We start from the raw sequence: 13,669 nt of genomic DNA, 5'->3' as shown, positions 1-13,669 counted from the left end.
AAAAAAAATGATAGGTCTCAAATTTAAAAAATATATAAAGATATTTTCGTATTATTTACTAATAAAATCTTTATTGGAAGCGGAATTTAAATTATTATTCCTTCATAAAAGAAAATAAAATTATTATCCTTCATTGACCTGGGGATAAAACATTTATATTTATGTTATTTACAGAAACGGAACCAAAATGGAAATTCATTGTAAACTTGGTATTAATTTTAGATTGGATGTGCATTGGCACTGTGCTTGCCGTGTTGACTTGGTCACCAATCTCATTAAACAAAAAAATACTATCTATTTATTTTGTTTCTTAATCACGTATTTGGCGATTTCCTTTATTTAAAGAAAAAAAAATTAAGTGGGTTACCCACATGGCAGATCTTAGGTGGCATATTCTCGACTCTCGAGGGAGAACTATTCTATGTGCAAGATTCAAGTGTACGGCTTCGATTTGGAGGACGAGGATCCAACAGCGTTTCCTGATCCACGGACACTAATAATCCAACGGTCATTAATGAAGGAAATTCAAAGGTGTGCAAACGACGTGACCGGAAAGCGGCCCGGGAGATCTGAACCGGTTCAAAAGAAGTCAAATCCGAACTGGTTTGGTTCTTCGAAACGACGTCACTTCGATGAGACCCTGCAAAACTTGCTGGACAAGAAGGCTGTGATAAAGGGTTATTGTATTTGAATGTCACCGTCATCGTCCCCATCGGTTTCCATATCCGGGTCGGGTTCTAAATCGCCGGTTTCCGGTGGCTCCTCCGACGGCGACGTCGGAGAGTGTGGTGGCGAAGAAGAAGAAGAAGAAAAGGGCGTGGCTTGGAAGGAGGAGAGTGACCCAGGTGACGGTAGCGGATTGGTCGCCGGAATCTTATTCCGGGTACTTCCGGCGAGCGAATTCCGGTGGGTTGGCCGGGGATGGGAATGGTCTCCGGAGTACGTAACGATGAACATGTCGGGTTCAGTGTTACTCCGTTCAACTTGTTTTCGAGCCATACAACCTTTGGAGCTGCTGCACCTATAGTAATTCCTAGAAATACATGTATGAAACTAAGTTTTAGCATTTTCCTGAGAAACTAAACTAACGGAAAATGGATGAGAAAATCGGTAATGATTATAAATATAAGTCTATGTGTGTAGTATATATACTACTAATATGATGGATTATGGATACCTTGGATATGGAGAACCCTTAATTGGTTTTTGTCCGTATTTTCGCCATGCCCACAAATCTGCTGAGAGGTTATCTGCGGTTACATGGCATACCATTTTCTTCTGTTGGCTTTTTCTGTAAAACAGGAAAACGGAATTGAAAATGGAAATATACTATTTTTATGAAACAGCAAAATGAAATTCGTTATTGATGATTGATGATAAAGTTGATACCTTTTTCTTGATTTGGGTGTTTGAGGTTGTGCGTTTGGTGAAACTGTGGGGGAATTGTTCTGGGGCAGTTGAAATTCGTGTTTCTGAAGTGCCTGTAGTTGATTGATCTGTTGCTGTTGTTGTTGATGGTCATGGAATCTACTGAAACTGGGAGTGGAAGAGTGTTCTGGCACGAAATGAGGCCAAATAGGAAGGTGCTCACTAATTTGCTGGCTTTCCTGTTCTGCAAAATAAGGGGAATTGGGATTGATGCCAGAAGCACTAGTGTTAGTGGTGTTGGTGGTGGGGTTAAAGGGTGTGAACAGTTGGTGTAGCGCTTGAAACTCATTGGTTATGGGTTGCACTATATTGGGAAAGGAAAATCCATCATAGTTTTCTTCCTTTACAGTGGAAGTGATCAAGGGAGAGGAAGTATTATTGGTGGTGGTTTGTGGAATTGTTGTGGTGGCTGATTGGCAGCTTCTCACGATGGCAAAGAGATCCCAGTCCTCAGCCATCAAGTATGTATGCAGAGAGAATAGCAGAAAGAGACTTCTGGGTATGGCTATAAATTAAACAGATAAAAAAATCAGTGTGGTTTTTCTTTTCTCCTCCCAATTAAAGCATCATCAAAGTCTCGGAACAGAGGGAGGAAATAAGGCACAAAAGATGGCGCTGACTCTTAGGGTGAATGGCAAAATCTAGAGAGAAAGATAAGAGGAAGAAGCAAGAGGGGTTGGTGGAGCACTGAGTGAGTTGGGCAATTAATTATTTATACATGAAAAATTGAAAAGAGAAAAAAGAAAGAGATATGTGAAAGTGGAATTTTATAGGAGTTGGAGGAGTTAGAGAGATATGCTTTCTTTGAATTCTTTCTCTCTTGGCTTTTTCATTGACATTGTGAAAATGTCAAAGGGGGGGCTAAGTTAATGGTGATGATGATTCTGAGTGGGAAAGTTCCAACTCTAATAGTTGTTAACAAACAGCATTGGGATCTGATTGGAGGATACGTACAAGCTGCTGACGCGCCCTTGTGTCGCGTGTTGTTAATTAAGCACTCAACTTAGATGTCATGTTTTAATGTAAATCTATCCAATCAAAAGTAAGGTTTTTAAAACTGGATCATGTCTGAACCAAACCAGAGAACCTTGATTCAATCGTTTATTTTATATTTTTTTTAATATTAATAAAAAGTTTAAACTTAAAAAAATTAGGATTTAAAAAATTATAAATTAGTATAAATAATCAAATTATATGTTTTATTGATAAAAATTAATAATGGTAGACAAAATAATTGATAAACATGTGAAATATTTAAATATATATTTTTATTTGTGTTAACAAGTAATTTGGATTAAGTATAAATTAAATAAAAAACTAAAAATAAAATAAGAATTAAAAAAAGTTGAAATTGGTGTCGATATAATTTTGGACTGATCACTAAATTAATTCTCGATTAAATCAGTTGAACCAGTCCGTACAATTTTAAAACATTGAATTAAAAACAAAATGCAAGTAAAAGTAAAAATCTGAATGTATCGGTAAAATTACTTTTATTTCAAATGTAATTTTACACCAAATTCCCAAATATTGATTCACTCAGCCATGTTCTTCATCTCTTCATGACATTCTACCAACGAGTGTTAGTACTTTGGTTTTGGGCAAATGCAAATTTGTAAAGATTATTACTTTCAGTGGTTGAATTTTTAAGAGACTAAACTTGTTGTTTGTCATTAATGCTAGATAGAAAACCTGTATTAATATAACAAAAAGTCTGCAATAAGGGGTGTGGAATTTCTTTTATACGTGTCTTCCATTTTGTCGCGCATTGTATTGTATTGAATTGTACAATTAGTCATCAATTTTTTTTTTTAACTTGGACTAAGTTTGAATTTCAATTGCGTAAATTTAAAATGTTGCATTACGAGAAGATCTCAAACTGAAGTAAAGGACGACGCAAAATGTTTTGATTTTGTGTTTTTATCCAAATACGAAAGTGTTAAAATAAGGTGGCTATGTTCTTTCGTTTTAAAGTTAAGACAAAATAAACGTAATTAAAAATTAATATCAATAACAAATTTTACGTTGAAACATGCATGGTGGAAGGAATTGATTCTGAAAACAAAACAAGCATGTAATAGATGTAATCAATAATAAAAATTTAATTTATATGTAATTATATATTGTTATTATAAACTTACATGGATATGTAATACAAATTTACTTTATCCTCACTTTATATTAATTAACAGGTGAACATTAATAACGAGTATCTGTATAAATATGTTTTACATTAATAATGTATGTAAATTAAACTATTATTATAATCATTATTATTATTATTATTACTACTAACTAATAACAATAGTATGTGGTAGGACCGTTGAAGTTGAACAAATCAAGAAGTAGAACTGTAGAAGTGGATTTAAATTTGAAATTCTAATATGTGGAATGTGACAAAAAAAAAATCACCATTAAATAATAATGCATAGATGAGAAGTTTAACAACAAATTGAAATATTTTAAGATGATCGAAGTCGTACTCAAATAGTATTTCAAGGATCCGGATGGGTGGGTTTTTGCGGGGAAAAAAAATCTGTTCAATTTATGTGGAACACATTTTGAGAGAGAAGGGAAAAAATTTAAGTGTGATTATTATAACTAGCCCAAAGCAAAGGATAAAAAAGTTTGTAAGAATATTTGAAGTTCTACTCGAAAGCTAATTAAAGACTAATAATAGTAATTGCAACAAAAATAGCATTTCAAAATTGAGTATGTGCATGGTTTCTAAGTGGCGACAATTCAATTTACGTTTTCAAAAGTATCAACTTTAATACTTATGCGGTGAAATAACATGGGATTTTGTGCGATGGCCGTTCTACAACAAATACAAACACATTATCTCGAGCGCAAGAACCTAATTTGAGTTGTTAATTTTTTTTAAAAGATTAATTAAGATTTTTATACTTGAAATATAGATCATTTTTAAATTACTATCTAACATTTATTTTTTTTAACTAAGTATCTGAAAAAAAATTAGGTTTTATTTTACTAATCACTGTTAGTTTCCTTCCGTTAAATGATGACATGATAGATAAAGTATCACATCATTAAGCATTGTCACTAACACCTCAATGTCACGTCATCATCTTCTTTCCCTTCTTTTCTTCTTCTCCTTCTTCAACGAAAATTGCCACCGCCGCTGACCATGCCGCGCCACCACCATTGCATCCTCCAACCCCTTCTCCCCTTCTTCCCTTCTTTCCCTTATCCGATTGAAAACAATCCACCCCATGCCACCAATAGAAAAACAATTCACCTCACCAACAACTCACCCCATTGATCCATCTTCTCTCTTAATCGACAACAACAACAAAATCATCAAGATTATCAACAACACAAGCAGACTTAATCGCATCGTGGAAAGTGATGTGAAACTGCGAGGATGCTGGTATGATAAAGATGTAACGAATCGCGTTCAAGCCCAGTCATCGCACGTGCGCACCATCACCACCCAAAGTGTGATGACGATGGTGGTGATATCCGTTGGAGAAGGGAAAGAAAGGAAGAAATGGAATAAGATGATGACGTGATGATGAAATGTCAATGATAAGACATGATAACGTGACACTTTGTCTGTCACGTTATTAGTTAACGAAATAGGATTAACGGTAGACAGTAAAATGAAACATAAATTTTTCAGGTACTTGATTGAAAAAAAAATAAATATTAAATAGTAATATAAAAACGACTTATATTTCAGGTATGAAAAACTTAATTAAACATTTTTTAATGGGTCTTTTGTTATCATATAAAATAATATTTAAAAAACACCTGTAATTTTTACTTTAACGGTAGATTTTACTTAGATTAGTAACTTTTTGAGTGGATTTAAGAGTGAACCCAATATTTTTTTATTTTAAATTAAAATAATAATCCATACATGTTTTAACTTTGAAACAAGAAAAATATTAAAAATATTACAAAATTAATTTATTGATCTCAAAAAGTTAAATTCATGCGAAATATTTAGTATTATATAAATAAGAACTTTTTTTTGTTATTTTTATGTCCAAATACATTTTACTAATAAGTCTATTTGAAGTTGTGAATAAATTTGTTTTCTCATCAAATACTTTGGATTTTGGAAAATTCTAATCAATAGGTTACAAGAATATCATATAAGTGAATTTGACATCACATTTCAATCTAAAACCCTAAGGCATTAAACTTGTGAATCTTTTTTACTTATATATTGTTCAATTTATTCATTTCTACTAAATTTAAAACTTATATATTGATTGGTGAGATATATATTAACAAAAAAAATGAATTTGGATTGAGATTGAGAAATAACGTGCAAGTGAAACTAATGATAGAACAATATATAGGAATTGAGATTGAAAAATGTTATGTAAAATATGTATGATCACCTACCATTGGCAATTTTCACAATGTATAGCATTTCACATGCTCAAACTTCACACTCTTCCTATATAAAAAACACTTATAAACGTTTATCATAGTGACTTTACACTTTCAAAATAGGAAGCAGTCTAAATTATATGTATATATTTTCTTATAGCAAACATTAAGAAAATCATACTTTTTGTGAATGTGTGATAAACAACGACCCAAATTGATCACCCTTAGTTATATGAATTTGGGGTTTTTAGAAAGTTTAGTTCTAGAAAGCATGTTTTGTGATTACACTGTACATAAAAAATGTAGAAGAATAAGAAAAGTAAGAGAGTGGTATCCTAAAGTGTGAAGTATCGTATACTAATTAGAAATAGAAAAAAAAAGAAAAACAGGCATTTGAATATTTATGTTGATTTTTGTGGTCAAATTAATTAAGGATGGAAGATTTTTCTTCTCACGACAATAATAATGAGAAGAAAAAAGGTTTAGCTAGTTGGAACGTCTAAAGGAAATGAAAAAAACAATTGCACGCGCTAAATTGGAAAGGATGTCCGTTTCGAAGTTGACACAAAAATTCGCAGCTCTCGACAATACATGGGTTTCGAAAAGTGACATAATTCATAGCCATTAAATTTGGGAAATTGTTGAATCTCCACTAAATTTGGGGTGAACAATAATATATGGACACATTCATGTTACAAGGGAATGGATTCTCTTCCGTAGAAAAGAAATTTGACCATATCAAGTTTCTTGGTCTCATCTCATTTATTTTTTAAAATCCTAATTTTAAAACAAAATATATCATATTAGATAATTTATTTTAGAGGATTAGATAAATTTATTAAAACACTAGGATTTCATATACTGATAAAATTACTGTAGAGAATTTCCATGTTATAATACTTATTTTACATTCTTTACTTTTTTTTCTATATTTTTCTTCTTGTTACATTATTTACTTATTATAACTATATTTCTTTTATTTTAATATTTTTCCCATTTAGGTGTCAAATAAATTTTAGATGTATACCAATTTTTTTTTCATTTAGGATAGATAGGCTAATAAAAAGGAGAAGAGAAAAAATAAAAGTTATTAATCAACATTAAGCATAAGATATTATTTAAATTATCATAAAAATAGTATTTTATTAATCAAACTAATTTTATGATTTTTAAAATAAAAGGTTTCAAAGGCATTTTTGTTGTAAAATGATTTTCTCTAAATATTTTTTGAATTTATATTGTTTTAGACTTCTTATATATTTATAAGGTTAAATTACACATTCTACCACCAAATTATTACTATTATTATTATTTCGTGAATTTTGTCATCAATTTTTTTTTGCGCATTTTATTATAATTTTTTTTCTAATTTTTGCACGTTTTATCGATTTGTTACTTTAAATCTTTAAAGAAGTATTGACACGAGGAGACAAGACAATGATGTAGTTCGTGCATTAGCTAGTACAACTCCTTTTTAGCTTGTATCCAATATTATTTTAATCAAGTTTTGAATTGTATTGCAGATTTGATTATTAATGAAATGGCATAATCCGAGTAAAAAAAAAAAGTATTGACATGTTCCTAAAAAGTAAATTGGTTTTGTTAGCAACATGAAGATAAAATGAACAAAAATTGAAAAATATGATGATAAAATACATGAAAAAAAAATTGAGTAATAAAATTTATAAAATAACAATAGTTATATAGACACTACAATATACATGAAATATTTGCATACTTACTTTTATAAAAGAGCAACCGAAAGAGAGAATAAAAAATTATATGTCCTTTGACCAAAAGGAAAGTAAATGGTGTGAGTGCAAAAAGTTTGGTTTTAACGTGTTATATATTAATTTACAGGGCATAGGTCAGTGTCCAAGTTATTTCTGGAAAGCACTATATGAGAATATGAATTGACAATTATTTCATAGGCATCTTTGATGCATGATAGTGAGTGGAGTGGATCGATCAAACTGTATATATGGCCTGGTTTGTACGTGGATGTACAGAAAATTCTTCACTGATAACAGTAATTTTTAAAAATATAAAAAAGATATAACCAGGATTTGAAGCAGAGAAGGTACCTTGAGGAAGCTTTTTTTTTTTTTTGTGTGTGTGTGTGTGTGTGTGAACCTTGAGTGTAAAAGGAGTTATGTACGGGACCACCACTATGATATGTGATGCAAATTCATTAATTCCTGCCCTTGGTTGGGGGAGGGGTCCAAATTTTTCAGGTAAAAGAATGAAATCTAATTTCAACGATAGCTCTTCATTGTTCATTCCATTAATTAGTGTTTTCAATTGGTTGGAACTTAGAAGGTTCGGTCAATGGAATACCTTACAAAACTTCTCTTATACTATCATCCTCAGCAGTGACGAAAGTCCACTTTGGCAAAGAAGAAAATAAACTTTATATATGGATTCAGTTGCCTCTACACTACTCTATCAAAACTTTTTAGCTTATTGAATGCAGTAAAAATAGAGAAAAAAATTAAACGTGACAGTAGAAGATTAAAACGTGTTCACATATATATTTCCTAGCTGATATCGCTTAAGATAATCAAGTAGTGTCAAGATTTTCAGATTTGGATTATGACTATTTATTATGTACAAGCACATCCATGAACTTTTACATATGCATTTACATGAGCACGTTATGCATGGATTACACGATATGGAAAATCATTATCTGTACAATATGGAAAATTTTCATGGATGTATATATACATGTAACAAGGTCAGATCCTTGGCAGTGATGACATTTTCACTGTATGCAATAATAGCCATTCACAACATTTAATTTATTTCTATCGGAAACCGCATAATAAAGTTGAGTTTGATAATCACGATGAATGAGAGATGGGTTGAATTTATCCTCTCATGTTAAATTTCATGGAAAGAATCTCATTCCCATGTTAACACTAAAATGCCCATCAGGGTTTAATAAGACAAATAAAAAACATCAAGTGGTTAAATTAATATATAAGCATCATGTCTTGTAATGGCGGCGAATTCAAATATTGGATTTTCTTTAGTGGTATATAACATATTTGACTCACTTTAAATTTTTATTTTTAAAAAAAAGTATTTTATTGACAAAAAAGATCTTTCGAGAATTCACAAACCAAAAACTATTATTTTCACAACGTTTAAAGCACCTCCAAGACTTGTAACAAAACGCTGTGAATCTGGATGGAGGTTGTAGCCATGGAAACAAAGACGATGAGAACGAACAACGCTGTGAATTTGGATGGACTCGCGTCCTTGTTCATTTCCTTCTGGTGTTGGCCACTTACTACGGAGGGAACTATAAGCAATCGTATGATTCCAGTTTCGGAAACTACGTGCAACACTGCACCGTTTCAAAATGCTCCAGAAAGACGGGACTTTTTTTTACTGGCTATTTTGGTAAAACAATTTATAATAGGTGTTTTTTAAAACAAAAATTTGATGAATACCTATCATGCTATCTTACACTTAAAAGAATTGAAAAAGAGAAAAAAAATTATAAATATGATAGAATTTATAATATAATAAGAATATAAAATAAAAGAAAATGAGAAAAATTAATAGATGCTTAATATATATATATATATATATATATATTTTAAAAAATATTCTTAATAAGTAAATAATTTTAAAAAACACCTATCTTAATAAATTGTTTTACAAAAATACCCACTTTGTTAAAAAAAGTTAAAAGAGAGAAGAGAAAAAAATATTTATTTAAATAATTACAAATAATTTATTTCACAGAAATAAATATTTTTCTTAGCGTATGAATAAACTAATTCTTAGAAAAATATATATTTATTGATTTTTGAAAATTTTAATCCTTATATTTAATATAAAAAATGGCATGATTTTACTCTCTCATCAAGGAGTTTTTAAAGATTAAAAAAATTGAAAAAATTTTATGATGTTAAAATAGTATATTAATGAACATGTCTCTATATATTTCATATTTTACTGTAAAGATACTTGAACAAAAAAAAAATACTTATATATTAAGAAAAATTCTATTGAAGTTAAACATGACATATTTCATGTTACCTATCATTCAATATTCTCAATAATTATATTTTCAATTTGGAAAAACTTTTTCCATACCAAACACTCTTAACAGGAAGTTTATAACAAGCCTTACAAAGAAGTTAGGAAAGAAATCAAGGTAGAGAATCGTATCTATATATTCATACTTCATATCTCTTACAATTAAAAGATTTCACTTTTAATTATTGAAAACTAGTATTAAGAAGTGGTCTTAGCATTTTTTTTAAAAAAGGAAATTTGAATAATTTTTACCAAGTTAAAATAATCTGTGTGCTGATTAAATAACTATTTTCTTTTATTTCTACGTAGGAAGTGAGGCTACATAAAGACGAGCAGAAAGGGGGGCTTTTTGCTTGGGAGGATTTAGGAAACCCTGATCTGAATTGGATATCCACCAAATGATGCTGTCTTATTTGATTCCTCTTTATTTAATGGAAATTTTAACCTTTTTTAGCTATCAAGCGAATGTTTCACTTCCTTCTTTTCATCGTAGCCAATAAAAAAGCAGCCTCAAGAGTAACCACTAGCCAGTGCCCTTCAATTTGAAATATCTATCCCAAGTCGTGTGAATGAAAAGTCAAGGTTTTTTTTTTTTAATAAATTAGTATTGTAGATGAGAATGCATGGCTGGTTGATGGTCATGTAATATAAAATAATGAGAATGGTAACGAGTATCTTAGTTAATGAATCAAAAATAGAAACAATTTATGAAAAAATATTACTATCAATTAATATTTCTTCATTCCCGCAATTTAATTCGTTAATTAGTACCTTAAGTCACTGGTCATTAGACATAGTGAAAGCTACAGGCCGGCTACAGCAGGTACTTATTGCAGAAATACAAGGAGATGTGATCAGTGGCACTGTTAAGTTTGGCAAATCCAGTTTGTGTGCAGTGAAATTGGCAAGAAGACTTGATAAATGATGAAAATCATGAAAATACTATTTAGCTAGATTTGCATTATTTGACCGATGAGCGTGAAATTTCATCCACCAAATTAGATGCTGTGCGTACTGCAGATATTTACTTTCAAATAATGAATAATGAAGACGATTTGCAATCCCTGACTTTGCAAATCACAAATTAAAGTAACTTTGTGGTATAGCCACGTTTAGATAATGCATGCATTCCTAGAGGCCTGCTATACAGAGATCACAGGTTGCAAATCATCCAGAATCCAGATCACAATATATTTCACAATTCAGTACAAAGCTATAAGCTTTTTGTCATTAGATATCAATAATTCTCATGCAAAACTTGAGACATTTTTTTATCTTTGGTTTGAAAAACTGGATTCTTTATTTGTCTTCTGCCATCTTTTTCTTTTTAATCTCATGTTTCTATTTGTGCTTTGCAAAACCAAGAATGTCTAATTCAATTGATTAAACAAGGTGAGTGATTGTTGTAAATCTTTTGGTCCTGTCTTCGGTTCCTATAGATCAATATGTGCTTTGCAAAGCTTGCATCTCTACCCGTGTAACTCCACGTATGCTATGGCTTTGGCTTGCCTGTTCTGTACCTTATAGCATGACCTCGTTGGTGTGAAATCATGGATATGATCTCGGATTTGGAGGAATCAGGCACTTGGCGAATTGATTTCAGATGGACAAGATTCATTATGATAATCATGACATGACGAAGAGGATGGAGATGAAGATAACTTTTGGATAAACACCACAATGATGATTCATTTGTTTTGTTCTCAAATTTACTAGTGAAGATTAAATTCATTTCTCATTAACAGTTAAGGGGGAAACTTCATGCATTTTGCCAAAACATAGGGTGAAGTATTGGTGGTTGGAAGTTCATTATATCGAGTTTGATGGAACATTTAAGAAAAACTGTGCCAACGAAGTAAATAACTTACCTAAGATTTATAATTAGATCCAAGGCCTTAGAACTGGCCTCTATTGAAGAACATTCAGACGCAAGCAAACCCATTCAAAGTAAAGGAGAAATGTTGGCACGATAAATGATGATGTGTATAGTTTAGGATCACTTACAAATTTTTACTGCAAAATTGATCATGAATCCAGTTTTCAACCTACCACGAGATGATGCTCGCAAAAAGTCAGCATACATCCTGCACAACATTGTTAAATCACAAATACCCAAGGTGTATGCTGACTTTCCGCAAGCATTGGTGGAGTCGTGGAGAATATTGAAAATAGTGAAATTCTATTGAATGAGACTCCTTACAGTTGGAGATGAATAAATTCAGGTGTTACCAGCACGAGGAAATCTGGTATGTTTAATGCTACTAGCATGGACATACAACGGATTACACTTTGTTCATATTCATTGATACTGGTATTTTAATTAGAACTTTGCTCTTTGGTTAGTTAAGCAATAACTGACAAATGACACATCGAATCTGCTTTCTCTCCCATCGATCATCACATCCAACATTTCATTTCATTCCATCAAACTGCTTACAATTTTATAATATTTCACTGTTAACAATAATAAACAAATAATTGAAAAGTAATGAACTTTTTACCTTTTAAAAGTCAACCCAAAATCAGGGTATGTTTAATTTTATTTTTTCTCTGCAAAATATCAAGGGTGGGCTTTGGCGCAGTAGTGAGGTACTGAGGTCACATGTTCAAATCCTGAAAAGGGTCTTTTTACTTATTTACCTTTGAAACCATTATTACGTGGAAGCTTCATGCACTACACACATCTACCCTTTTTTAAAAGCTTCAGTATTTTGTAAGTACTTTAAGAGATGTTAATTTCATGCTTTGTATTCTAGTCACAAGAAAGTAGAACAACTATAATGGGTGGAGCACACCTACAAAGGAATCTAGGTCCCTGTTTGATATATCTATCATAGAATTTGTTCCCCCATGTTCTATGGTGTAAACTTATTAGGCAGTAAGTTATTTAACTGATATGACTCAAACCCATTAGCCACTCCATAGAGATTGAGAGCTCGTCTGTGTTTTATTGCCAAACTTCGTCACCTTACCACAAAAAGTGTATTGAAAATCACGTTTTTGCCTCAAAAAGATGCATTCCTATGTTTGACCGCAAATACAAACAGACCTTATTGAGTGGCAGAGAGCCTCATTCATGTGAATTTTATGGCTTAAGTACTGCATTGAATATTTCCACCTTTGTTCAATGTGGAACGCATCGGTAACTTAGATTTTCAACTAGCGATACAGATATTAATGATCTTATTTTCTGGTCTATGGTAAGCATTAACAAATTAAATGCTTAGCTGAGGTTAAAAATCCTAATCTGGTAACATTTCATTACGTGATTATTATTGTTTAGCTGTAAAAGAAAACAGCTCATTCTGATTTTGGCACTCTCCTTGAAATAGAAGACTATACGAAAGCTAACAACCCAATGCTATCAAACACAGCTTCCAAAATCATCTCTCGTTTGCAAGCTGGTGAAGAAAAGACTACACAAGCCCTCAAACTCTGATGGAGATGTAAGGATATTCATGTCTGTACTACACGGACTGTGGGAATAGTTTCTTTATAAAGTTCTCTTTTACCATAGTTAAATGGTTTTCATATACATTTCAAGTGGGGTGGGATTTGGGTAACTTGATACTTTAAGTTGTCTCGTTCCATTCAACCAAAATTAATATAGATGTAATACCAACTTCAAAAAATGGTAGTGTTAATTAGCGATTCCTTTAACATGTACAGGAACAGTTTTCTAAAGAACAACTAGCTGAATATCATATAATATGGGAATAAATCAAATGATGATAAACCATAACACAGCTTTTCTGTGAGCAAACATACTAGTATATTTGTTGTTGCAGTTGATCACACTTGATTTGAATTTATTACAGGAATC

The 13,669-nt window shown here is 31.4% G+C and overlaps 1 protein-coding gene across 1 annotated transcript; it reads right to left on the bottom strand.

Annotated features, from left to right (window-relative positions):
* Positions 1–133: 133 nt before the first annotated feature.
* Positions 134–2,268, bottom strand: LOC114402481 (probable WRKY transcription factor 27). The gene is made up of 3 exons (XM_028365076.1): positions 1,390–2,268; positions 1,178–1,291; positions 134–1,033 (listed from the first exon to the last, which is right to left on the bottom strand). The coding sequence occupies exons 1-3, from the start codon at positions 1,884–1,886 to the stop codon at positions 679–681; spliced, it is 966 nt and encodes a 321-aa protein (XP_028220877.1). The 5' UTR covers positions 1,887–2,268; the 3' UTR covers positions 134–678.
* Between the last annotated feature and the right edge of the window lie 11,401 nt (positions 2,269–13,669).

This window comes from Glycine soja, chromosome 20, assembly GCF_004193775.1.
Source record: "Glycine soja cultivar W05 chromosome 20, ASM419377v2, whole genome shotgun sequence".
NCBI lineage: Eukaryota > Viridiplantae > Streptophyta > Magnoliopsida > Fabales > Fabaceae > Glycine > Glycine soja.
This window is presented reverse-complemented; position numbering and strand designations above follow the sequence as displayed.

Coding starts and splice junctions, on each gene's coding strand:
- LOC114402481 (XM_028365076.1), bottom strand. CDS start 1,886: ATGGCTGAGGACTGGGATCTCTTTGCCATCGTGAGAAGCTGCCAATCA. Junction 1,292..1,389: donor ACACCCAAATCAAGAAAAAG/GTATCAACTTTA, acceptor CCTGTTTTACAG/AAAAAGCCAACAGAAGAAAA. Junction 1,034..1,177: donor AAGGGTTCTCCATATCCAAG/GTATCCATAATC, acceptor ATGTATTTCTAG/GAATTACTATAGGTGCAGCA.